This window comes from Rana temporaria, chromosome 1, assembly GCF_905171775.1.
Source record: "Rana temporaria chromosome 1, aRanTem1.1, whole genome shotgun sequence".
Taxonomy (NCBI): domain Eukaryota; kingdom Metazoa; phylum Chordata; class Amphibia; order Anura; family Ranidae; genus Rana; species Rana temporaria.
In genome coordinates this window covers 642,951,639-642,979,226 of record NC_053489.1, presented here as the reverse complement: position 1 = coordinate 642,979,226, position 27,588 = coordinate 642,951,639, and the positions used below count along the sequence as shown (strand labels likewise).

The 27,588-nt window shown below is 44.2% G+C and overlaps 1 protein-coding gene across 1 annotated transcript in view; it reads right to left on the bottom strand.

Moving 5' to 3' along the window:
* Nucleotides 1-7,299: 7,299 nt before the first annotated feature.
* The window catches only part of SMOX (spermine oxidase), a 63,241-nt gene continuing 42,952 nt past the window's right edge, over nucleotides 7,300-27,588 (bottom strand). The window contains exons 5-7 of the mRNA XM_040335487.1: nucleotides 24,858-25,554; nucleotides 9,978-10,138; nucleotides 7,300-7,810 (exon numbers count right to left, since the gene is read on the bottom strand). Of these exons, the coding sequence (XP_040191421.1) occupies nucleotides 7,670-7,810; nucleotides 9,978-10,138; nucleotides 24,858-25,554 (999 nt within the window). The 3' untranslated portion in view covers nucleotides 7,300-7,669. The remainder of the gene's footprint in view (nucleotides 7,811-9,977; nucleotides 10,139-24,857; nucleotides 25,555-27,588) is intronic.

Here is a 27,588-nt window from a genome sequence, read left to right as displayed (position 1 = left end):
TTCAGTTCTCAGCCAGAACCTTGTCTGCATAAAATTTGTATGTACCCTTTTTGGGTAAGTTTCTTTAGGGGACTCCAGTTCACCCCATTTTGGTAGGTTATTTGACCACTGTCCCAATTGGCCCTAGTAAGTGCTATCACATTTTGGATGCTGGTACCAAGCCCAGTCAATTGGAGAGGGTTGAGGAAAGACCTGGTAGCCTACATTATAAAAATTTACCAAAAGATTCTTTATAAAAAAAAAAAAAAGTAATTCAAGTATATCAGTCAATGTGCCCAAAGAGCTGGCCTACAAAATTGGCAAGCATTGGATATGACTGAACAGATATCTACATACAAAGCTACAGTCCAGGCTTCATTGAGATTTTACCTCAACATTTCCAGAGCAGAGCTGAAGTGGGTTAGGCAAGATTCAATAAACCAATTTCACTTTTAAATTCTTTGCATGCTAAATTAAAAGCTTGGATTAAAAAAAATGCATCTGTTAAATATGCACAAATATTCTTTGTGTTTCATCTAATGTCACAGTAATAAAAGCATAACTAAAGCTGAAGGAGAAAAAAAAAGCAAACAGACAGCCTTCTTATTGCAGAAGAGACATAAGACGTCCACCCGGAACGACCAATGTCCCGCTCAGTCGTCAATTGACACTAGGCTGTGCGGGGAAGTGGTTAAGCAGCTTTTTTTTTTTCCAGCCAGGAGTTCAGAGGGGCTTAAACAGAAGCCCTGTGTGCATGAGGCCTAAAATATAAAAAACAGTTATGTTTCTCCCTACACTTGGTTGATTCAATGAAAGGAACCACAAGAGATATTTTAAATATATAGCACGTCTTGATTGGAATGTATAGTGGTTTTATACATCATTTACACCATTCCAGTCTGTTGCAGTGTTGTAACATGAAACTAATGGGCTGCCAACACACAACAACCAAGAAAACCGACATACTGCACACCATACCACAACCCAGTAGAAAGTTGTGGCGAACTGCAACCGAAATGCATTCATTGACAACATATGGCACCAAGTGTTCGGGCTCACACAGCAGATCAAGTTCTAGGATCCTTCACAAATGCTAAGCTATTTCAACCCTTATGCCGCGTACACACGATAATTTTTCAAAAACGTCATTTAAAATGATAGTGTGTGGGCTTCACATAATTTTTCAGGTTCTGAAAAACGATAAAAAAAATTTTTCCGAACATGCTGCATTTTTTAATGTTGTTTTAAACGATGTCGTTTTTCGGGTTGTAAAAAATGATCGTGTGGGCTAAAATGACAAAAAAAAAACCTGCGCATGCTCAAAAGCAAGTTATGAGACGGGAGCGCTTGTTCTGGTAAAACTACCGTTCGTAATGGAGTAAGCACATTCATGACGCTGCAACAGACAAAAAAGCGCGAATCATCTTGTACTAGTACGGAATCAGCTAAAAGCAGCCCAAAGGCGCATGGAACTTCCCCTTTAAAGTGCCGTCATACGTCAAATCGCTTTGCTAGATCATTTTTTAAAAACGATGGTGTGTAGGCAACGTCGTTTTAATGATGAAGTTGGGAAAACTTCATTTTTTAGACATGCTGAAAAACTAAGTTTTCTTTCATGCTGAAAAATGATCGTGTGTACGCGGCATTAGCCGTGATGAAAAAGTCAAATACAAAACTCAATGAGTGAACAGCAGTAGCCAAGTCAGAGATTTCTATCAGAAAAAAGGAAACGCAAAGCAAGTACTGTCTGTCTCTAATCCGTAGTGCTTTGGAAATCCTTTGTCATGTATGATGGCTGTGCTGAAAGTAATGCAAACGTGGGCATAACTTACATAGGTTGTTCAGAAGTAGTTGGTAGAGGAACTCTTTATTCACATTTTCATTGCAGGAAAATCATGGATTCCAAGCAGAATAAATATGCCTTCATTGAGTTCTTGATGGAGGGGTGCAGGCTGTCCAACATTCAAAGAAGGCTACATAATGTTTATATAGAGGACACCAAGATCAATGTGCACAGATGGATGAAGAGGTTTAAAGAAAAGGGAACCAGCCTCGAAGACAAACTAGACTGTGGGAGACCATGAACTGCAACCACTGAAACAAATCGTCAGGGAGTGGAACTCAATGACGGCACGTTGTTTCTGCTTGGAATCCATTATTTACCTGCAATAAAGAATTGTTACTATAGAGCAGTGGTCTGCAAAGTGCAGCCCACGGTGTTTCTTTGCTTGCCTTTATCCAGTCTGCAGGGCACAATTCCTCCCACTGACACCAACAATAGAGCACAATTCCTCCCAATGACACCAACAATAGAGCCCTATTCCTCCCAATGACACCAACAATAGAGCCCTATTCCTCCCAATGACACCAATGATGGGGCACTATTACTCTAATACCAATGACAGGGCACTATTCCTCCCACTGATACAAATGACAGGGCACTATTCCTGATCCTACTGACCAGAGGAGCTATATCCTTTTTTTCCTCCCACTGCCTGCCAAGTCAGAGGCATTGTTTACTCCCACTGACAGAGGAATTTTCTACTTGCGCCGTCCAGCCCCCATAATATGTGAAGGAGAATAAACTGGCCCTTTGTTTAGAAATCTTGGCTACAGAGGAAGTGAAATTTGAACAACCGTTGCAAGATCATAAAACAAGTTTTACCCACTATTGCATTACTTTCAGTACATCCCTCCTATTAAAAATGTATTTATAATCTCTGGTTCACACTGGTGCGATTTGACATGTCAAATCAGTGGAAATTGGCAGCAATGGCACCGTCCTAATCAGTGCGACGACGCCTACACCGATTTCAAAAAGTAGTTTCTGCACTATTTTTTTGCGATTTCGGCCCACTATTTGCATTTAAACAATAGGAAAATGTAGTTTGCAGGTAAAAAACACAGCTGGAAATGTCAAGCATCTTCAACAGCTCCGCTAAAGGGGAATCTGATATGACCCCGTTCAGCCAATCATGAAGGTTTTAGAAGCATGCACATCCAGATGGATACTAGAAGTGCCTTTTTGATGCAATTCCTCACACACTAAGGGCAAAGGTCTGGGGGATCACATACATGGGGAGCAAATCCCATCCAACCCAACCATGGAGGACAGCTCTCAAAGAAAAGGGAAAAGAGGTTATATCTGCACACTTGCTCTATTTGTTTTATACAGTACTGTATGGTAAACGGTCAGTATGCTTTAAAAGCCATTATCCTTAATAATGGATAACAGAAATGTCTGGCCAGGTCCCACAATAGCTTTCCATGCCGGGGATTTCTACAAAAGCTCAAAACTGGAGTGCACCACGTCAGAGAAAGGTTCAAATACTTGTGTTGGTGTCAATGTGCACGTTACTGCCATGCACTTAAGAGGTGTAAATGGGCCATTAACTGCAAGACGATAATATCACGTATATAGATTAAGAGCTCATAACCCCCCCCCCCATTCACATTGACTGCGGCTTTGAAATCTTGTGCCTTCATCTGAGATCACACAATTTCAAAGCCGCATGTCAGATGTCTACCCAAATCACACCCAAAAGTAGTGTAGGAACTACTTTTCCCAAATCAGTGTGGCACCTCAAAGTAAGCATCCCACCGATTTGAACAGAGCGATTGCCGATAATAGGCTGTGACTTGTCATGCAATTTGACCTGGCAAGTCGCTCCAATGTTAACGGGGGCCAAATCTAGTTTTGTATGTAGACACCTTTACAGAACCCAAAATACTGACATTTATGCAACTGTGCAGCTTTTTGCTGTACAAGCTAAAATGAGTTTGTTCTCTATAAGATTACACGGCAGGTGGCCAGAAGTGTGCTGGGGGGGGGGCAATGGTGTACTACTGCATTATGAAAGAATCCTTAGATGCGTTTGCGGTCACCGATAACCCCCCTCCTCCTGAAAATGCCATTTGCCTGGCTGTCTTAGATATCAGTACTCTCTAAATCCCTGGCTTGAAAAATCCTCAAGTTAAAACCTCTTACTATTCTAAAAAGGAGTTTGCAGTTTTAAAAGGTGACCACACAAACTGCATAGGATCTTCCTAGATCGGGGGTCAGGGATCTACCAGTAGATCGTTGACAGGTCTGGGCTTGCTGACCCACCATCCCAGAGCATAAAACAGAGTGCAATGTAGAGAGACTACTTTAAAAGTTGGAACTGTAGTAGGGAGCAAAAGCTGCATAAGCCAATGCTGTAGTGCTGGCTCCTGTCCCATGCAGAGTGATACCAACTGCACTCCACCTCTTCTCCCAGCTAGTGGTCTCCAGAGCGGTGTCAGCAGCAGGAAAGATATACACAGGTCATAATAGTATAAGGCTGCTTTCACACCATGTGCTGCGGCGTACCCACTCTGTGCATGCAGTGTTCCTGCAGCTTTACTGAGCTTAGCCGTAGACATATAAATGGAGGAATTTCAGAAAGTGCACCACACCTTCAGGATATAATAGACGTCTATGGCAAAGCACAGCTAACCCAGAAAAGTCAGATGCACTGTGCTGCACATTAGTGCGAATATTTAACCCCTTGGACCCTGCAGAGGTGTGCAGTTGCTGGGTGCTTTTGGAGTGGCCCCATTTACTTAAATGTGTCACAATTGGCAAGTGGTAGCACCCAACAAAAGCAATGGGGGGGGGGGGGGTTAACTCCTGCTGCTGCCTCTGCAGCTCAAGAAAGGAGGGATTGGGGCAGTAAAACTGCAATTAAACCATACCCCCCCCCCCCCAACTTTATGTATGAATGAGTCAGGTGGGTGCTGCTGCCGAATGCAACCAAGGGCATTAGTCACAAGTGCAGCAGGTACTTATTTCTGTGCAATGCATGTGACTGACACGGTAGTATGACAATTAAAAAGGTTTAAGTCAGGTGTGAGGAGGCAACACTGTGCCTGCAGATCTTTTACTTCTCCCATGTTGTTCAGGTAGCCCTCCACCTCTTTAAAGGTTGCCTACCCCTGTTCTAGATCAGTGGTCATCAACTGTCCTGCAGGGCCCACTAACAGGCCAGGTTTTATGTATTACCTTGGGGAGATGCAGTCTAGAATACTGCAATCACTGAGGAGCAAATGATATCAGCTGTGATGTATTTCAGTTATCTTGCAAACCTGGCCTGTTAGTGGGCCCTGCAGGACAAGGTTGATGACCACTGCTCTAGATGATCCACCTTGCTAGAACTTGCATCAGTCACAGTTTCTGTCAAAGACTACGGCAGTGGTGGAACAAACATAGGAAAGCTATGCTGTATTTGTAAAGAGTCACTGTATTATTTACCTATGAATTATTTCCATGTGACATTTCCTGCGCCATGTTTACATGATCATTTCTGATCCATGATAAGGTCTCATGCACACTGGAGGTTAATGCCCAAGTAGCGTTGGAGGTAGAATGCCACGGGAGTTTTGCCACATTTACATTTTTTAGCAAAACTATACTCCTACAAAAGCTTGAGGCTCAAGATGCTAGACAGACATGTTTTTTTGAGCGGTTTTACAGCTGAAAAAACATTCTCTTCAAACTGCACTAGTTCTGAAACTGCCCCTGCAAAAAAAAAAAAAAACACATGTTGATAAAAGCCCACGTGTACATGGACACATATGCCAACATGATGGGTGGTTTACTGGCACACACAAAAAAAAACAATGCCAGACACCCAAAACAGCAGCTGTAAAAATGAGACCAACCTGAGGGCCTGCTAGTGTGTTTGGGAATCTCTTGAGGAGGTGGTGCCTGAGAATGTTATGTTGCAAGGGAGCCAAGCAGAGCCTCATATGTGGGTCCGTAGTGGGACTGTCGGTGCTGTTTAGACTGGAGGGACCACCTGGCTTGGAGAGAGACTGACTCAGGAGGGGACATGTCGTGTCAGTGATCTGTGCTGCATGTTGCTGTCAGAGTCAGTTTCATGCACGTGTGGCTGACCCAATCTACTTTCCTACCCTCCCAAGTCCTGTCCCTGAGCTACTTATTTACTATACATGTTTTTTGCCTTCTTATCTACCTTAAATCATATTACCAATTGCATATTGTACTTGTTTGTAGCCTAAATACTGACATTTCCCCTAAAACGGTAATTTAATTAAACTTTTGGAAATGCCAGTAAAAACTTGGCTGTGCCAGTAAATTTCAATCTGACACTGCCGATTTCTTTCCTGCAACCACAGGCAGTGCCAACAGGAGAATCAGCAATGGTCTTCTCCCTGCAGAAGAAGACAGTAATTATTGCTCTAGCAAGCTGCTGGCAATATCGCAAGAAAATCCAGCAGGCTGGCTGTACCAAAGTTGAGCGATCAACTTGGTACAAGCCTGCCCATTAACGGTTCTAAGCTCAACTGGCCAAGAGTCGAACAGTGTATGGCCAGCCTTAGATACACCCCACAATCTAAAATATATGGCCAAACATATGTGGACACCTTACTATCAACACCTATAGGAGCTTGCTGGAAATCCCATCCCAATCTGTGGCTGTTCATCCAAAAGAACATTTGCGAGGATGTTGGATGAAAAGAACCGACTAATAACTGGCGATCCAATGCAACACTAAAGTGTTTAGTAGGGTTGAGGTCAAGGCAATAGAGTAATTCCAAGCCAAATTCACCAAACTGGAATTTACTAAAACTGGTGCAGCTCTGCATAGAAACTTTGTCAAAGCTTAATTGAACAAGCTGAAGTTAGAAGCCGATTGGCTACCATGCAAAGTTGCACGAGATTTTGCACTCTCCAGTTTTGATAAGCCAACCCCACTATGTCTTTATGGAGCTGGCTTTGTACACAGCGGCAGCGCCATGCAGGGATAGAGAAGGACCTTCTGCAAACGGAAGCCACAAGGTCGGAAGCGCTCTGACACCTGAACTCAATTGGAGAGCGTCCAAATGCTTTTGGCCTTAGAGCGCATGTCCACTACATGGATTTTCTACAGAACGATTGGGGGTATAGACCCAAGATTCCATCATGCATGTTGAAGTCCTGTGTGGACACTTCATCTAAGATCTAGGATCATTTGGTCCCTGACAGTACAAGTCAAGGATCCTGCGTAGACAAACAGCTACCCCCACCAGAGTCACATTGAGATAAGTAGTAAGCATAGCATGCATACGTAATGAGCAAATATAGCTGCCCATTGTACATATATAAAATCACAAACACATAGAAACAAGATTTTAGAACATGAACACACACTAACCAGATCGATCTACATTACGCCGATGCCAATCACATTGGTGTAAACAAAAAAAAAGAAAACCTGTAAAAGACTAATCAATACCTATACAGCTAGAAGGAGGCTTGGCAAACAAACACAGCCTTATGTCGTGGAGAGGCACACAGCTGTTCGACCTGATATTCTTTTATTGAACGTTTTTGTAGTATTTGTCATAGAAGGCACTTACAATACAGAGAAATAAAGAATTCAAAAAAAGGCACCAAGTGTGCAAACAGTAACCAACACAAAACATGAAAAGGACTGCGGAGCCCCCCCCCCCCAAATTAACAATACAGTACATGGTTCTGCTACAGACCTCTCATGATGTAAAACAGTTAGGATTTTTCTTACAAAGTTAAAAATTGTTCTATTAAGATTTAAAAAAAAAAAAAAAAAGAAAAGAAAAAAGGAAATAAAAAAAAAAAAAAAAAAAGATAAAAACACACACTGGCAGGAGTCACAAGTGACATGGTTCTTTAATCACTGGAGCTCGCTCAGTTTTTGCATGGCAGGAGGAGATCTTGGTACATTTCGGCAAGGTGGGCCGCTTCCCTCTGGCCAGAGAGCAAAGCACCGTGGGTGGTGGAGTAATACTTTCGATGGGTGGCCTCTCCAGAAAACATCACCTGCATGGGCTAGAGAGGAAAAAAATAAATAAAAAAGAGGTTTAGGTGTTGATGGATGGATGGATGGATGGATAGATAGAGATAGAAAAATATAAAAAAACAAAAACACCGACCAGCTAAACAGATGTACTACATTGTCAAAAGTATTGTGACAGTGCATGAACCTTCATGGCAATCGCATATAAAGGCAGGCATTCTAACACCTTTGGTAATATAGTGTATGTATACCATTTTTCTGTAGTTCTGGATGAGACGTTTATGGACTGATAGGGTTAGAACTAGGGCTGCAACGGATCAAAAAACTCACGGTTCGGATCGTTCCTCGGATCAGGAGTCACGGATCGGATCATTTTTCGGATCGTCAAAAAAAAAAAAAAAAAAAAAATTTCTCCCCCACTGTAATATTCACATCTCTCCCCACTATAATATCCACATCCCCCCCACTATAATATCCACATCCCCTCAGGCAAGACAGCCCCCCCCCCCCCTCAGGTAGTACAGAGTCACTTCCAGCAGTGTGTCCGAGTGCGGGCTCCTCCTCCTCTGTGGGTGTAAACAGGAGGAGGGCCGCTGCCGGGTGTACCAAGATGGCAGCGGCTCCGGAGCTAGGCCGAAGCCGCGGCCTTTTCTAATGTTTTTGCCGCGGCTCCGGAGCTAGGCAGAAGCCTTTCCTAACGTTATGGCCATGGCTCCGGAGGTAGGCCGAAGCCGCAACCATAACGTTAGGAAAGGCCGCGGCTTCGGTCTAGCTCCGGAGCCGCGGATCACAGTGTGTGCCGATCCGAAGGGGGTGACCCGTTCCGATCACGGATCACCTGTGATCCGTTGCAGCCCTAGTTAGAACCCCCGTCAGGTTATACCGCCGTCTGTGTACATGCTGGGGAGAGTCACCCCATTTGTCCTGGTGACCACTGTCACAAAGAAAGACTGATTGGAAAGCCAAAGTATTACAGTTGCCATCAGAACAGGAGGCAAGGGGAAATATTCCAATGGGGACACATGTTCAAGGGGCAGACTTGCCCTCACTTTGTAGAATAACTTATTTCCTGTTGTGGCATTAGGATAGGAGGGGACATAAAATAAAAAAAAAAAAAAGACAGATGTTTTAACAATTTCCTACTGTATCTGAAAGAAAAATGGTTTTGGTTAGGGATATGCCAGACCCAAACTGGACTTGTGCTGGAACTGGGGTATTCCATGTTAAAGTAGAACTATAGGCATAAATGTTTTTATGGGATTAAGGCTTCAGAGTGCCCAAGAAAGTCCAACAAGTGCCAGGACTGTCTCCTAGAGTTGATTCAGCTGCGGGATGGGGGCACCACCAGTGCAGAGCTTGCTCAGGGGTGGCAGCAGGCAGGTGTGAATCCATCTGCATACAGTGAGAAGACTTCTGGAGGATGGCCTGGTGTCAAGAAGGGCAGAAAATAATTAATTTCTCCCCAGAAAAAACATCAGAGCCAGCCTGATATTCTGCAAAAGGTACAGGGATTGGACTGCAGTAAAGTCATTTTTCTCTGATGAATCCACTCTGTTTGGGACATCTGGAAAACATCTTGATCAGAGAAGAAAAGGTGAGCGCCAACAGTAAAGCATCCCGAGACCATTCATGTGTGGGGTTGCTGCTCAGCCAAGGGAGTGGGCTCACTCACAATTTTGCCCAAGAACACAAAGAATAGTACAAAAACCTCCCAAGAGCAACTTCTTCCAACCATCGAAGAACAGTTCCATGAGGAACAATGCCTTTTCCAGCATGATGGAGCACCTTGCCATAAAGTGATACCCAAGTGTCTTGGGTAAATCATCAACATTTTGGGTACATGACCAGGAAACTCCCCAGACCTTAATCCCATTGCGAACGTGGTCAATTCTCAAGAGGCAGGCGAAAGGGAGGGGAGAAGAAGCCTACTTTCATCTGCTGCAGGAGGAAAATACAGATCGGTTCCACTAAATTCCACCCCGCCACCGCTCCTGTCCAGGTTCTGAGGGTTGGCAAGGAAGGATTGTGGTTTACCCATCACCTGCCCACCATTGGCAGGTTGCCAACCCCAGGATTAGGGTGTGCCCACCTATGTGCACAGCAGAGTTATGTATAATGCAGTACATGGACATAATGCGAAAAAAAAAAAAAAAAAAAAAGGCCATTTGTAAGGTGCGCAGCCCTTGCCTTGGTACTTACAGCAGTTTTGGAGCTCTCTGTATAAGGCAGCGGCTTCACCAATTTCTCCACATCTGCCCCGCTGGAGCCAACCTGGGTGTAGGAATAGGAGCCGAAGAAGTGCGGGTTACTGCCCCAGAAGGACCTCAGGATACGGCGAGGTTTTGGAATGTTCGGATTCCCTGCGGTCAGAAAGTAAAATTATAGTAATTGTGTAAAGTTAAACACTACAATCATGCTGTAAATTGCAATGGCTTCAAGTGAAAACAATAAAAAAAAAACTGTCATTTCTGAATGTTAACCTGTCATTTGATTTCCCAGCATACTGCAGGCACCCCTTCTATGCCAGAACGGACCTTCTCCCCAAAAATCATACAAGCAATGGCTTACAAAAAAAAAAAAGTACATTTTATACATATCTCCACATGTGTCAGTTCTGTTGCTCAAATATTAAAGTATAAGTGAACCCTCACCTTGTAAAATAACCCTTTCAGTTTAAAATTAGAAATTAAATGAAAGGCAAAACACATACAGTATCTCACAGAAGTTAGTACACCCCTCACATTTTTTGTAAATAAATATTTTATTCTATCTTTTCATGTGACACTGAAGAAATTACACTTTACACTGTTGTACAAGCTGTACACTCACTACTTTACATTGTAGTGTAAATTTGCTGCCCCCTCAAAATAACTCACACAGCCATTAATGTCTAAACCGCTGGCAACAAAAGTGAAAATTGGTCCCAATTAGTCATTTTCCCTCCCGGTGTCATGTGACTCGTTAGTGTTACAAGGTCTCAGGTGTGAATGGGGAGCAGGTGTGTTAAATTTGGTGTTATCGCTCTCACTCTCTCATACTGGTCACTGAAGGTCAACATGGCACCTCATGGCAAAGAACTGAGGATCTGAGAAAAGAATTGCTGCTCCACATACAGATGGCCTAGGCCAGGGATATGCAATTAGCGGACCTCCAGATGTTGCAAAACTACAATTCCCATCATGCCTCTGCCTCTGGGTGTCATGCTTGCGGCTGTCAGAGTCTTGCTATGCCTCATGGGACTTGTAGTTCTGCAACAGCTGGAAGTCCGCTAAATGCATATCCCTGGCCTAGGCTATAAGATTGCCAAGACCCTGAAACTGAGCTGCAGGCCAAGACCATACAGAGGTATAACAGGACCGGTTCCACTCAAAACAGGCCTCGCCATGGTCGACCAAAGAGGTTGTCTTTGGGAAATAGACATATGAGTTCTGCCAGCATTTCTGCAGAGGTTGAAGGGGTGGGGGGGGTCAGCCTGTCAGTGCTCAGACCATACACCGCACACTACATCAAATTGGTCTGCATGGCTGTCGTCCCAGAAGGAAGCCTCTTCTAAAGATGATGCACAAGAAAGCCTGCAAACCGTTGAAGACAAGCAGACTAAGGACATGGATCACTGGAACCATGTCCTGTGGTCTGAGGAGACCAAGAAACGTATTTGGATCAGATGGTGTCATGCGTGTGTGGCGGCAACCATGTGAGGAGGACAGACAAGTTGGTCTTGCCTACAGTCATGGTGATGGGAGTGTCATGGTCTGGGGCTGCATAAGTGCTGCCGGCACTGTGGAGCTACAGTTCATTGAGGGAACCATGAATGCCAACATGTACTGTGACATACTGAAGCAGAGCATGATCCCCTCCCTTCGGAGACTGGGCCGCAGGGCAGTATTCCAACATGATAACGACCCCAAACACACCTCCAAGATGACCACTGCCTTGCTTAAGATACTGAGGGTAAAGGTGATTGACTGGCCAAGCATGTCTCCAGACCTAAACCCTATTGAGCATCCTCAAATCGGAAGGTGGAGGAGTGAAAGGTCTCCAACATCCACCAGCTCTGTGATGTCGTCATGGAGGAGGGGGAAGAGGACTCCAGTGGCAACCTGTGAAGCTCTGGTGATCTCCATGCCCAAGGGGGTTAAGGCAGTGCTGGAAAATAATGGTGGCCACACAAAATATTGACACTTTGGGCCCAATTTGGAAATTTTTACTTGGGGGTGTCCTCACTTTTATTGCCAGCAATTTAGACATTAATGGCTGTGTGAGTTATTTTGAGGGGAGAGCAAATTTGCACTGCAATACAAGTTGTACACTCACTACTTTACATTGTAGCAAAGTGTCATTTCTTCAGTGTTGTCACATGAGATGGAATAAAATATTTACAAAAATGTGAGGGGGTGTACTCACGCGCGCTATATATATATATATATATATATATATATATATATATATATATATATATATATATATATATATATATATATATATATATATATATACACACACACACACACACACACACACACACACACACACACACACACACACACACACACACACACTGTTCTCTGCTGCATAAGGAGCACAGAGAGCTGGGGAGAAGAAACTAGATCACACTGGTCTTCCCAGTAAATGGCTGTGCAGGGAGGTCAGCAGAAGTCTGATCATTGGAGAAGAGCAGGCCGAGCTCCCAGCACAGCTAGAGAACTGACCAAGGTGTGCACCCATGCTTGTTGTGGTCAGTTTTTTTAATAGGAAAGCAGATGGACTGGCAGGAACACCAGACATTTCACATAAAGGAAGCAATACAAAGAACAGGATACTTTCTCATACAAGTACATGGCACAGCAGGCAGATATCAGGAATATGAAATGTTGAGTTTACATACTCTAAAAGCCTATTGAAATTGCATGTACATTCACACTGTGCAAATGGGGTGCAAAAGCCATATTCTCTTCAGGTTGAATCCTTCATACAGAACAGTGTGAATTAGGAAAATCCCACATTATGGCCACTAGATGGAGCTGATGATCATAGCAAATAAAGTTTTTCCTATAATCATAAGATCCATTTAGTGACCATAATAGGTTTCCTGATGTACTCTATTCTGTATGACTAAAAAGCGTGTAATCAGGTTTTGCTACATTATCACAGATCAAAACGACACGCAGTTTCACAAGATGAATAGGTCTTGGGAAAAAAAAATGCCCCCAAGCATTGCATTGTGCTTCATATCTAGATAATATCAAAAGCATAGTCCGTTATTTTTACAAAAGGAGAGCTCCAGGAAATATAAACGGGGGTGGACAGTAAAAACACAAAAGGTTGAGCATAGATAGTTGCCAATAGTCCTGAATTTCCCGGGATTTAGACCCTTTTCCCAATTTTAGTGTTTCCTGGGAAATTCCCCAAACAACCCCCCCCCCCCCCCCCCCCCCGATTTTTGGCCTGCCGCTAGAGGTATGCGGCCGGAGACAACAGCTCCGCCGGCCGCCATTTTCCAAAAGACCAGACGAGTGAGAAAGAAGCAGAGCCTGCCGAGTGGCTACAATAAAAATAGAGCTGCGGTGCCACAGCTCAATTTCTATAGTAGCCGGCCCCGCCTCCATTTATTCCCCCCCCCCCCCCCCCCCCGGCCTCTTACTTCAGTAATGGCGGCAGAGACACCACTGCTGGGATATAGATATATAGGTAGAAGGGGGGGGGGGGGAGACATTTAATGCTAGGAGGCACTCCGCTAGGGACACCTGATGTCATCTGGTGGCAGGTGAAGTAACACCCACGGCTCCCACCGATTATGCATTAGGTCAGGGTTTGACAAATTTGCTTGGAATCTAGGAGCCAGCTAAAAAAAAATTAGGAGCCAGAAAACGCGCCCGTCCCGACGAGCTTGCGCGAAGAAGTGAACACGAATACGTGAGCAGCGCCTGCATATGTTAACGGTATTCAAACCACACGTGAGGTATCGCCGCAATCGTTCGAGTGAGAGCAATAATTCTAGCCCTAGACCCCCTCTGTAACTCAAAACATGCAACCTGTAGATTTTTTAAATGTTGCCTATGGAGATTTTAAAAAGGGTAAAAAAAAAAGTTTGTCGGCATTCCACGAGCAGACGCAATTTTGAAGCGTGACATGTTGGGTATCAATTTACTCCGCGTAACATTATCTTTCACAATATATATATAAAAAAAAAAAAAAAAAATTGGGATAACTGTCAAGTTATTTTTTAATTAAAAAAAAGAGCATTTTTTTTCCCAAAAAAAGTGCGCTTGTAAGACCGCTGCGCAAATACGGTGTGACAGAAAGTATTGCAATGGTCGCCATTTTATTCTCTAGGGTGTTAGAATAAAAAATATATATAATGTTTGGGGGTTCTAATTAGGGTTGTCCCGATACCACTTTTTTGAGACAGAGTACAAGTACCGATATTTTTTTTCAAGTAGATACCGATTACCGATACTTTGTGACAGTATTTTTTTTACAGTGATTTTTTTTGTGTGTGTGTTTTTAGGGGGGGGGGGGTTGGATTGTCAGTGTGTTTCTTTTTTTAATTTACATTTTATTCGTTTAAGAAAAATATTTAATGCAATTTTTTTTTTTTTTTTTAATCAGCCCTGTTGGGGGTCTTTGGTGAGATATCAGGGGTCTTAACAGAGCTCCGACATCTCCCCTTTAAGACAGAGAAAGGGACTAAGGACACAGATTCCCCAGTCCCTTTCTCAGCAGCGTCAGCTGAAATGAATGGAGGGAAGCTCCTCTCCCATTCATAAACTGAAGCATCGTAATTACAGGTTACGATGCTCAGTTATATGAATGGACAGTCAGTGATCACTGACAGTTCATTCTGAAAAGGTAGGAGCCGTGTTTAAACCCGGCTCCTACCTCCGCTCTCCACCATGACAAATTGAGGGGGAAAGAGCACAGAGCACAGGGGGGGGGGGGGGGGAAGACTGCACAGAGCACGGGGGGGGGGGGGGGAAGACTGCACAGAGCATGGGGAGGGGGGGGGGGAAGACTGCACAGAGCACGGGGGGGGGGAAGACTGCACAGAGCACGGGGGGGGGGGGGGAGACAGCACAGAGCACGGGGGGGGGGGGGGGGAAGACAGCACAGAGCACGGGGGGGGGGGGGGGGGGAAGACAGCACAGAGCACGGGGGGGGGGGGGGGAGACAGCACAGAGGGAAAAAAAAAGACAGCACAGAGGGAAAAAAAAAGACAGCACAGAGGAAAAAAAAGACAGCACAGAGGAAAAGACAGCACAGAGCACAGGGGGGGGGGGGGGAGACTGCACCGAGCACAGGGGGAGACTGCACAGAGCACAGGGGCATTACTTGTAATGCCAACGGCCACCACCAGATGGCACCAGGTCACAGAAGGAAGCTTGGGACTTCACAAGGCCGCAAAGCCACGGCCTCAATTACCGGCAGTGGCGGCGTGGAGCACGGAGACACAGGATCATGTGCCTCCGTGCGTCCCCATCTCCCCCGCCACATGATCGCGGCGGGCCCGCGACGGCCGGTAATTGAGGCAGCGGCCTTGTAGGCACAGGTGTCAAACTGGCTGTCCTCCAGCTATTGCGGAACTACAAATCCCATGAGGCATTGCAAGGCTGACAGTTACAAACATTACTCCATCAGGCATTATGGGACTTGTAGTCCCGCCAGTTTGAGACCCCTGCTTTAAAGGGTTTGCTACGTCCGGGGGTGGGGCTTATAGCCACGAGACAACTGACTGGCTGTCACATCATCAGAAAAGTCCCGATCGCAAGTATCACGCGCTCTCAGCACCGCTGGCGCTGCATAGAATGCATGAAGATAAAAATGCTTCTGCCTTACACGACAGCTTCGGGCAAACAGTTCATTTTGTATGCATTTCTAGGAACATGTATAACAAACATTACATGAAGCAGTAACACATCAGGAGAAGGATCCTTCTTTTGGAAACATGAGGGTTTTTAGCCCAATGAGAGATGGAAATTACGACCATGTGATGGAAATAAAGATCCTACCTTTGCGGTAAGGATGACCCTTTACAACAGTTTTTCTTTGCGATCTGTAAGCCACGGGACCGCACTTCTCTTTGTACAATTTCTACTTTTACTGCTAAATAGCTTGTCGGTTACAGATGGTGCACACCTGACAGTTACTGCAGTAATACTACTGACCAAATGTGAAATCTGATGAGAAATGGTGAGCGGTGGTTAGAAATACACAAAGCTTTACAGGTAAAGTGATTGTGAACAATACAAGAGAGGATTGGAGGAAAAACAGAGGGAACCTGGCAGACGTTCGATCTCCCCCCCTTCTTTATTATATTTAAAAAAGGGCAAGTTTTAGGATATTTTCCTTCCTTGTTCCATACTCACATTCGTGAAAGCTTGTTCCAGGACAGTGACCCAGCAAGGGTGATGGCCCTGGAACTTGCACCTCAAGAAAAAAAAAAAAAAAAATATAGCAGCTCCAATTTTTTATCTTGAAAAGATTCTTGACCTGAGAACTCGATCTCGAGTCTAAGAACTCTTTTTGGGGCACCAGCCCATTACAGTTCAAAAAAAAAAAAAAAAAAAAAAGGATTCACATTGATTTTTTTTTCTGATGGACACCGCGGCGGTCCTAAGGAGCCAAGGGCAGGAGTTTAGGCGAGGCCGCGGACTAGGCCGAAGCTGCGGCCTCGCCAAAAAAAAAAAAAAAAATCCTGCCCACAGCTCGCCGCAATCCTAGGAAAAGGCCACGGACTAGGACTAATCCGCAGCGTCCAGCCTCGTGGCCTTTTCCCAGGATCGCGTCTAGCTGCGGGCAGGATTTTTTTTAGGCGAGACCGCGTGCTTCAGCCTAGTCCGCAGAGCGCCGGTCCTATGGAAAAAAAAAAATTTAGTCAAAATCTAAATCGATTTGACCTCCCAACTTGATTCAAGATTCAAATCGATTTTTTCCCCAGCCCTATCCTTGGGTGGACATTACATGATGTCCTGGACTTGAAGTGGAGATATTTCAAAAAAGGGGGGCAGCTACAGGCATCATTCAGATATCTTTTTTTCAGCCGGCGATTCCCTTACATGTAAAAGCCATCACAGCGGCTGTTTAGCTGCTTGATTGCTTTTACAGGCAGCAGTAGGGGATGGCCCATCCCACCCGTTATCCTCTGGCGCTTCTTTCCCCTTCCCCTGCGATCAGGAATCCAGAGAATAAATGCATTGGCAGCAGCAGTTTTCAATAGAGCTGGCCGTGGACCAGATGGTGCCCGGCCATCTCTATGACCCTTGTAGGCCGGAAGCGATCTTTTATCTCAGGCTTTCCAGCAGAGAAAGATGTGGGGACTTATGGACCCCAGATCTCTCCACAAAAAAGGACCAGTTATGCCCTATTCCTTTTACAAGGGAGGTTTACATTCCTTGCAATAAGAAAAAAAAAAAAATACATTTTGGGGAGAAAGATATCTCTATCCTTTTTACATGTCCATTCCCTCACGTAACCACACAGAAGCAAACGCACACGCAGGTCATGCCCACATATGTAAATGGCGTTCAACCCACACATTAGTATCACCGCAAACAGAGCGAGAGCAATGATCCTAGCACAACCCTACTAACTGGAAACAGGCAACCTGTAAAAATAAAAAAATAAAACTTTTGAAGTGTCGCCTATAGAGATGTTTAGGTACTGAATTTTGGCGCCATGCCACAAGTGTGTGCAATTTTTAAAGCGTGGAATGTTATGCATCTAGTTACTTAGCGTAAAATCATCTGTCACATCATACAGAGAAGTTAGGGTAAATATTTTATTTTTTTAACCGCTTGCCGACCGCCCACCGTAGTTTTACAGCGGCAGGTCGGCTGCACAAAATCACATAATATTAAACGTGATTTTGCATTGCTGCCACTAGGGGCGCGCATGCCCCCTGCGAGTGCCCGGCGGGCGCGATCACCGCAGGGCACCCACGGTCACTCGTTAAAGAGCGAGAATCGGGAACATTGTGTAAACAGAACAGCGATCTGTCATTTCCCCTAGTCAGTCCCACCCGCCCTTCAGTTAGAACACACCTAGGGAACATAATTAACCCCTTCCTCGCCCACTAGTGTTAACCCCTTCCCTGCCAGTGACGTTTTTACAGTAATCAATGCATTTTTATAGCACTGATCGCTATAAAAATGCCAATGGTCTCAAAAATGTGTCAAGTGTCCGCCATAAGGTCGCAGTACCGATATAAAAAAAAAAAAAAGTATGTATGTATGTATGTATGTATGTATGTATGTATGTATGTATGTATGTATGTATGTATATATATATATATATATATATATATATATATATATATATATATATATATATATATATATATATATATATATATATATAAAATGCCATAAAACTATTCCCTATTTTGTAGACGCTATAACTTTTGCGCAAACCAATCAATAAACGCTTATTACGATTTTTTTTTACGAAAAAAAAATATGTAGAATGCGTATCGGCCTAAACCGAGGGAAAAAAAAAAAATAGTATATATTTTTGGGGGATATTTATTACAGAAAAAAAAAAAATTGTTCTCAATTTTTGCTATTTGTTTATAGCGCAAAAAATAAAAACCGCTGAGGTGATCAAATACCACCAAAAGAAATCTCTTAAAAAAAAATAAAAAAAGCCAATTTTGTTTGGGAGCCATGTCGCACGACCGCACAGTGCTGAATCACAAAGAGTGGCCCGGTCATTGACTAGCAAAATGGTCCATGGCTGAAGTGGTTAAACACGAAAGTGGGTTTAATCCCCTCCCCCCAAAAAATAAATAGGGTTTGAAAAATGGCAGAAAACAACCACCATTTAATTCCGTAAAGGCGCTACTAAATATTATAATATAATATAATATAATATAATATAATATAATATAATATAATATAATATAATATATATATATATATATATATATATATATATATATATATATATATATATATATGGGTTGGGGTAATATTCTATCAAAAAAAAAAAAAAGGATGACCTGTACATGAAGAAGAGGAATGCCAGAATTGGCTTGGGCTGGAAATTGTTAAGAGCCACAAAGGATATAATCCTTTCACACCGCTCCAGACATGCAATCCCATGAGTCACCTGCCCCACTCCCAGGCATTTTGCTGGATGGCTGCACTCTGAAGAAACACCTTTATTGTAAGTGTAACAGGAGTGACTTTTGGGCACAGATTGAGCCAGGAGATCGGGACATATGTTAGATTGTTTTGGCGTGGACAGTGATCTACAGTATATTCCTTAATGTCTGCAAAGAATATTCTATGACTCATCTCTCTGTGTAGACTGTTGACATGTTAAATGAGGCTGGCTCTTGAAAGGCCTTTCATTGTGTGATAACACTGTTTAAAACCTATTGAAGCTCAGAGGTGTGAATACCTTTCTGTCGGAGACGGACCGTCTGTCTAAAGATGTGGTTTGAGGGGAATTCATTGTGTGATAGCGTTTTGTTTGAATTCTGTTAATGAAGGAATGTGACTTCTCAGGTGCAGTGATTAGGTCAGGATAACTATAAACCGGCGCCGAGAAGTCTGGAATGTTTAGCAATTAGCCATCTGAAGGTGTATTGAAGCCCCCCCAGGGTGTGATGGGTGGGTGGAGAGTTTGATTGTTCCTTTCATGCTTGAACTGTATATAAACTTGAGAGCTAACCATTAAAGTTGTCTTGCATTTGAAACCAGAACACAGAGCAAGTCTCGTTATTCTGGGAAATGGGATGTCTGATGGATGGTTGGAGTGCCCGATAAGCTCTCGTAGTTGATGGAAGGTCGTAAACGGCGGTGACCATTACAGTAAGTAAAATCCAAAACAGCCAATCCATGGATAAGAGGTACAGCAAAGGCATCCAACTCGTTAATCGCAGATATAAATCCGATGAATGCCTTAGCAAACCCAGATATTACTTTGAAAAAGTATTGTGAATATCACGGTGTTGTATATAACCTGTGCAAAAAGCAGAGCTGTGGGAGAGACTCCACCCTCTTGGCTGCCTGCAGAAAACTACAGGAGGGGGCGGAGACAAAGACCAGTCACCCTGCACAAGGAGACCAGTCTGTATTACAGGAGGGGGCGGAGACAAGACCAGTCACCCTGCACAAGGAGACCAGTCTGTATTACAGGAGGGGCGGAGACAAGACCAGTCACCCTGCATAAGGAGACCAGTCTGTATTACAGGAAGCTCCTGCACAGAGGTAAAGTCACACTGGATTACTGCACAGATCTGGAAGAAATACACAAAGCCTCCATGGTTCAAGAAAATACATAGGACTCTTGTATTAGTGTACCCCAGAGTTCAGCTCCAAGTCTGTATTGTCATATAAAAAAAAAAAAGAACTGTGTGGCACTTTAAAATGAACCAGCTCAATAAAATATAAACAGCCCTCATGAATAGCTCAGTTATCCTAATCACTACTGTCCTGACCTTCATGTGGACAAGCGGAAACTTAAACTGTACTTGTAAACATTTCTAGAAGACAGATTGTATTACATTGTGAAGGCACATCGAGGACAGAGGGAACCAAGGACTTGGCAGGCAACATAAGTGACATATTAAAGATTAAACCTACAAATACAAGGCCCCCCGAGACTCCCCCCCCCCCTCATTTTCTGTTTTTAATGCCTTGTACACAACCGGTTTTCACAATGCGAAAACTGACTTTTTTTATATTGGTCATGTGTATGCTCCCTAGCAGTTTTCTCGACAAAAACAGCCCGCAAAGAAATTTAAACCAGCTCTTTTTTTCTTGTCGCGCTTTTAGTCACGAAAAAGTCGTGTGTATGCTTTTCCGAGGGGGAAAAAGAAAAACGTGCATGCTCAGAATCAAGTATGCAGCCCAAAAGTAGCCCAAAGGGTGGCGCCATTTGAAAGGAACTTTATAGTCCCGTCGTACATCACCGCGCTTTGGTCAGACGGTTTGTTGCATGAACGTGTGTATGCAAGTCAGGCTAGAGAGAAATCACATCGGGAAAAACATTTTTTCCTGCCGAGAAAAATGGTCGTGTGTACGAGGCATAAGACTAGGAGGTACGTTTTGTAAGCCAAACAAGGTCTGCTCCTGCAGCTCCTGCACCCCTTTCTCTGTAAAGAGTAAGACCACCAGGGTGTAGAGGCACAGGCTTGCTCCCGAAACTGATAGAAGTGTTGTAATTTGCACACAAGTTCCCTGGGAACAGGAGCAGAAATGAGGAGGAAGGTGCAGGTGACTTGTCGGTATTGTTCCCCTATCCAGATGGTTCCTGTAAGGACTGCACAGGTGCAATCCTTGCCGACGGAAATCTCCGAACCTCGGTCGGCATCCAGGCTCATTCCTTAACATCCCCGTGGATTGGAGGATGTTAAAAAAAAAAGAGCCAGGAGGCCGAGCGAGCGGAGCCAGCTGTCCGAGCGAAGCGAGGACGTGAGGCCAACTGGCCACTTTCCTCAAATTCCACGTCGCCCTGGATGCCGGCCGAGGTTCGGAGATTTCCGTCGGCAAGGATTGCGCCTGCGCAGTCCTTACAGGAACCATCCTGATAGCCGGAACCATTTTGGCAGATCACCGGCTTTTAATTTTCAGGCACCAGTTCAAGTGCAACCAAAAACAAACCCACATGATTAACTACTGTGCAATTACTACAGCAAACTGTACATCAGAGACATCCTTTAATTCCGCTCATGGCTCCACTTTAAGGCTGCATTCACACCTGAGCGTTTTGTCGCCTGAAGCGCGACGCTCAAAAACGCTAGAGGGGAAAAAAATACATTCTCTATGGAAATGGTTCACATCTCCACTCCAAAACGCCTGACGCCGAACGCCTGAAGCGCAAACAAGTTCCGGACCCTTTTTTTGTCGCGCGAAACGGGCGGTTTGGGCGTTTGAGCATTTGTATTTCCCATAGAAACTAATGGAAACGCTCAATTCAAGCGACTAGCGCGACAACGAGCGTTTGCTACGGGCGTTTTGTCACTTTAATCAATAGAACATTTCACACAGGCAGAAGATAAATAAAATCTACCTACATAGCAACAAGTGATGAAAAGATAATTTATCCTATTGGCTAAAATAAAAAACGTCCAAGTACAAAAACGTCGGACGACGCTGTATGCAAATACGCATGAATACGCGCGAATGCAGCCTAACTGTACATAGCGACTAAACCAAGAAGAACAGTAAATTGTGTCCACAGCAGGTAACCAAATGAGGCACTAAGCAAAAATAAAAAAGAGCCAGTGTCTAGTGTAGGTGTCCAACTCAGCCAGTGTTGACCTTTGCATAAAGGACAGTAGGAGAAAATGCAAATCTTAGGCCTCTTTCACACGATACTCCTGTGTGAGCATCTACTACGTTCCCCCCCCCCCCCCCATATACATTTGCATGTAATTTCGCACATATGCGTTCGTGCAACTTCGTACAAATTTGCGTGCATACTTCTTGTTCTGCAGTATGTAAATGGACATGTGCACAATTGCGCGTATTTGAGTGCATGATGCGCAAAAATTCAGGACTTTTTTTTTTTACTGGAGAATGCACAGTGCTTGTTTAAGTGCATAGGATGTATTTTAGCTCAAAGAAAAAAAAAAAAAAGTTGTACTGAGCTTTTTCAAGCTGCAGTGTGCAAGAGGCCTTAAAGTGATACTAAAGGTCGTAAAAAAAATAAAATAAAACCACACATCATAATCATACTTGCCTCCAATGTAAAGTTAGTTTTGCACAGAGTGGCCCCTAATTGGCGTTTTCTGGGGTCCCACGGCAGCTCTCGCGGCTCCTCCCCGCATTAGATAACCCCCTCCGGGAAGCTCTCTTTCGAGGGGGTTACCTTACATAGCCGCCAAGTATATGACTCGGCCCCAACCCATGCGGCCATGTCATTGGATTTGATTGACAGCAGTGGGAGCCAACGGCTGCGCTGCTATCAATCTGTCCAAAGAAGAGTCGAGAAGCCGCGGGATCGTGCCCACAGAAGTTTGGGGCTCAGGTAAGTAAAAACAGGGGCTCCCGCCAAGTCATTTACAGCCAGTGAGCCAATAAGGAGAAAGTGGGGCTGAGCCACACTCTGTCTCAAGGAACAGAGACCCGCAGCTCGGAGAGCAATCCTGCTCGGGTAGCAGCTTGCTACAGGGGCACACGATAGGAGGGGAGGAGCCATGAGCACTGGTGGGGGACCTAATAAAAAGGAGGATCGGGGCAGCCCTGTCTAAATGCACGGCACAGAGCAGACAAGTAGAACATGTTATAATATGAAAAAAAAAAAAAAAAAAAAAAAAAAAAAAAGTCAGCCTCCAATATCATGTTAAGTTAATAATGAAGTACAAAACCCGGCCAAAAAAGTCTTTCCCTGCAGTCCAATTTGCTTTTGGGTTGAATGATGCCCAGTACCATATAACCCACTCTTTGTGATCCAAGGATATCAAAGACCCTGGGTTCACAGGAGAAGCCTGCAGAGATCGACGTCATTACATTATGCAGCACCATTTTTGCCAGTATTCAGGACTTGCCGAAAAAAAGAGAAGAGGTCCCTGAGCATCACATGGCGGAAATAAAGACCTTTGGAAAAGTGGCATACATTTTTTTTTTTACTTTTCGGGGGGGGAAGTGGAAGATTACAAATATGGGATTGGCTTAAATCCAATCATGAATTTACATAATTCAGCTACCATGGTGTGGGACAGGTGTTGGTAGCTACATAGCTGAAGGAGTGGATTCTTGCATCATCAGCCAGGGCACTAAAGGTTCTAGTTACACTTCTGATACATGGGTGACAGCAGTGCCGGCCCAAGACATTGTGCTGCCTGGTACCAGGAATGAAATGCTGCCCCCCCCCCCCCCCAAAAAAAAAAAATTACACCCACCAAAATGCCCCCACATCCATTATTTGATATCATGATAACTAAAGTGGACCTATCATGGCTCTATACATGTATATAGGAGTATAAAGAGGACCTGTTATGGTTGTTTACATGTATAGGAGTAAAAAAAAAAAAAGGACCTGTTATGGCTCTATTCATGCAATTAGCCCCACAGTGGGGCGGAGAGCAGAACGGGAGGAGCGATCGGGCGGCAATTAGCCCCACAGTGCAGTGGAGAGCGGAGCTGGCGGAATGGGATGGCAGGCGGGGGGCAATTTGCTGCCCCCCTGAAAGTGCTGCCTGGTACAATCGGGTCCCAAGGTAGGGCCGGCCCTGGGTGACAGATGGTGTGAAAAGCACCAATCCAGGTTAAAAGGGAGACGATCAGTGGCGGCTGGTGCTCAAAATTTATGGGGGGGTGCAAACAAACTGAAAAATTAATAAAAAATAAATTCATCAATTGCAGCCACTGTGCCCATCAAACGCAGCCACCGTGTCCTGTCATCTGCCCGGCGCTTACAGTGTCTCGGGTGGTGTCCTTTATTGGTTCTCCCGCCCGCTCCTCCTCTCGTCCTGTACCATGATTGGACGCCTTAAGGGGTCCAATCATAGCGCCTGGTGCTTCAGCCAATCAGGTGACGGGTAACAGATCCAGTGCACCCGAGAGGTGGTTCAATGCTGGAAAAGCGAAGCAATGCTTTCCTAATATACAGCCGAGTGAGCACAGCGTTGCTCCCGCTTCTCACTTTATTGGATGCCTATGGCTCTAATCAAGTGCATCCAAAAAAAAAAAAACCCACCACTGCAATTCAGGTGCCCGAAAAAGGGACGGGCACCTGAATAGGGGGTGTCAGCACTGACCATAGATTCATGCATTGCATGAATCTTAGAGTAATTAGAGAGTGACAGGAGAGGCTGGGCGGCGCTCCTGCACCCTTTATCGACGCACCGTCGCTGAAGTTGATGAAAACCTTCGAACAATATAGAAAAAAAAAAAAAAAGGCAACACACGATATACATTATGAAGATCGGTAAAAGGAGCAGAGCCAAAGAATACACCCAAGTTGTGGTAGGACAGACTTAAACTAGACTAAGTAGTGAGTATGGAAGTAGGGAGGAGAGAGCTAGCACTGGAGAATCCAATATGAAGATCCACCAGACTACTCAGATGACCAAACTCCTATACCCAAAATATCACCGTTTTGGTGGACTGGCTTTAACGCCTTTGTACTAACCTGTAAATTTTCTCAACAGTTCAGTGCAGGTTTCGGCAACAGTCTCGTCATCGCATTTCTCCATGATCAACGCCTCCTCCCCACAGATCCAACCGCTAAGCACATAACCGTATCGCTCCGGAGGGTACAACACGTCGAAGCTGCAGATCTTCTTATACCACAAGTCCTCTGGATACGTCAAGCTCTCACTTTCTGCCTCGTCCTCCCAGACGAACTGGATGCTGTTACACTCCGGACTCCAGAACGGCTCTTCGAATTCCAGGAAGATCTTGTCGGTGGTGCTGATCCCTAGCTTCTCAATTGCCATAACTTTATCTTCCGGGAGGCGTGGGTGGAACAGTGTCTCGTGGAATTTCTTCAAGACGCCCAGCGAAATCGTAACGATCACATGATCAGCAGGAATGAACTCGTAGTCTTCGCATTCAACAAAGACGGGATAGCCCTTGTCCTCCATCTGGTCGTTGTTGTGGTCGGCCACCCCCTCAATCCGCTTGCGGATGGAACGATTCCAGTGGATGCATTTGACGGGTTTGCACAGCTGGATGACCGACTGAGGGATGGAGGACGACAAGAGTTCCACAATCTTAATGAAGCCGCAGGGAATGACGTGATGGGCACCAGGAATTTCCGTCCACTCCCCAAACTCACTGAGTGATACTTCATCCATACTGTGTGAACTGCTCTCGCAACTTTCCACCTGGGAATAAAATATAAAAAATTGGTAACTAAGACAATGCCCAACCAACAAAACAACGTGCGAGAAGGGATATACAGACATAACTAGAAACATTCACACATCATACAAACCATTTCCTTCAAATGTAAACTTCAAGCCTACTCAGGGCGCTGCAACAGCCTATTAAAGTGGTTGTAAACCCTTACATATAGTAAAGTGACTGACATCAGGTGATACAGATGAAACAAATCCTCCTACACAAGTTGTACTCGTTTATCTACAGTCTTCTCTACATCTGTTAAAGTGCAGAATTTATAAAGCTTATCTGAACGTTTAAAAAAAAAAAAAAAGGGGGGGTGGAGAGCTGAAGTTACACTCTGCAGAGATCAGTGAGGAGAGTTCTGAGAGCCGATTGGAGGGAAGGGACACAACCCCCCCCCCTTTCCATAGCACCAATGTTGTTGGTGAATTTTGCTGGAGTTCCCTCCCTGGTCACTGTAACGGAATGACCCGTGACACCCAAAGACTTTGTGAGGATGGAGGATACTCCTGTGTCAGCGTCACTGATAACTCTTGGGTCTGAGTCCACTCTGTGCCCTTTGGGCATGGAGTGGCAAGTGAATCATAATTCATGTATTACATGAGATTTGACATCACGGATAGTTCGTATTGCAGGATTTTGAGATACTGCAAGATGTTGGATTGTTTTGGCGTGGATAGTGATTTACAGTATATTCCTTAAATGCCTGCAAAGAATATTCTATGACTCATTTCTAGTGACATGCTAATTGAATCAGGGCTTGGAAGACATTCCATTGTCCTTGTGTAAAGGTGTTGTAACGGACAGGTGTTAATCCCAGGTCTGCTCCCAGACCTATAATTATGCATACTAAATACGGTTTATGTGTGATAACACTGTCTAGAGCCTAGTGATGATCAGAGGTGTGAATAGGTGTCAAGATGTATGCGGAGACGGAGTGGGTGAAGGTGTTTTGTTGTTATGCTGTTGATTAAGGAATGTTAAGTAATTAGCCTTAGTGTGTGATTAGGGGGTGGAGATCTCATTGTTGCTTTAATGCCTTGTACTGTATATAAAGCTGAGAAGAAACCACTAAAGTATCATTACATTTGAAACCAGAAGCACAGAGCTGTGTGTCTCGTGTCTGGGGGGGGGGGAATTCTTATGGATCGGGTCCTGTTGATTGGAGTGTCGATAAGCTGTCTTGGATGGGATGGAAGGTCGTAAACGGTGGTGACCGTTACAGTCATCATTTTTCTCTTGAGGTCGGGTTCAGACGCAAACGTTTTCCACGTTTCAGACGCAAAACGCCGCTAAACACTGTACCAGCGTTTTGTCCGCAATTTCGTTTATAGTCGTTTTTAAAGGTGACCTATTTTTTTACATTAGAAATCTCAAAAATGATGGCAAATGATGAAAAACCATTAAGACACAAAAAAAAAAAAAAAAAAAAAAAAAGTAATTGCTTGCATTGTGGACAATCCACAACTTGTGGCAGGTGACGTGGCAAGTGACACGCTAAATACAAGAACACTGCTGCTCTCAGCTGCTACTCACTCTGGTCTCACAAAATGGAAGGAAAGAAAGAAAGAAAGAAAGAAAGAAAGAAAGAAAGAAAGAAAGAAAGAAAGAAAGAAAGAAAGAAAGAAAGAAAGAAAGAAAGAAAGAAAGAAAGAAAGAAAGAAAGAAAGGCCTAGTTTGAGGTATTAAAAAAAAAAAAAAAAAGCCAGAAGGCCACAAACAAACAAACCTGTGCAAATAACAGATATTTGTTAAATTAGACATACTGTGTTGAGCTAAGCATATAGTAATGAATCAGCAAGCCGAAGTCATCATGAAATATTCAACGTGCCTTGCTGGAACAATAAGAAAAAAAAACCCACACAATGTGCATCCAGTAGAGTAATTATATACACTTACACTCCGCTAAACTGCTTTAGCATAGGCTGAAATGAAGACGAAAAATTAAATAACAAAATCACTCTGCCAGAAGTACAGAGTACACAAATGAATGGGTTCAGGCTTAAAGGCACAAC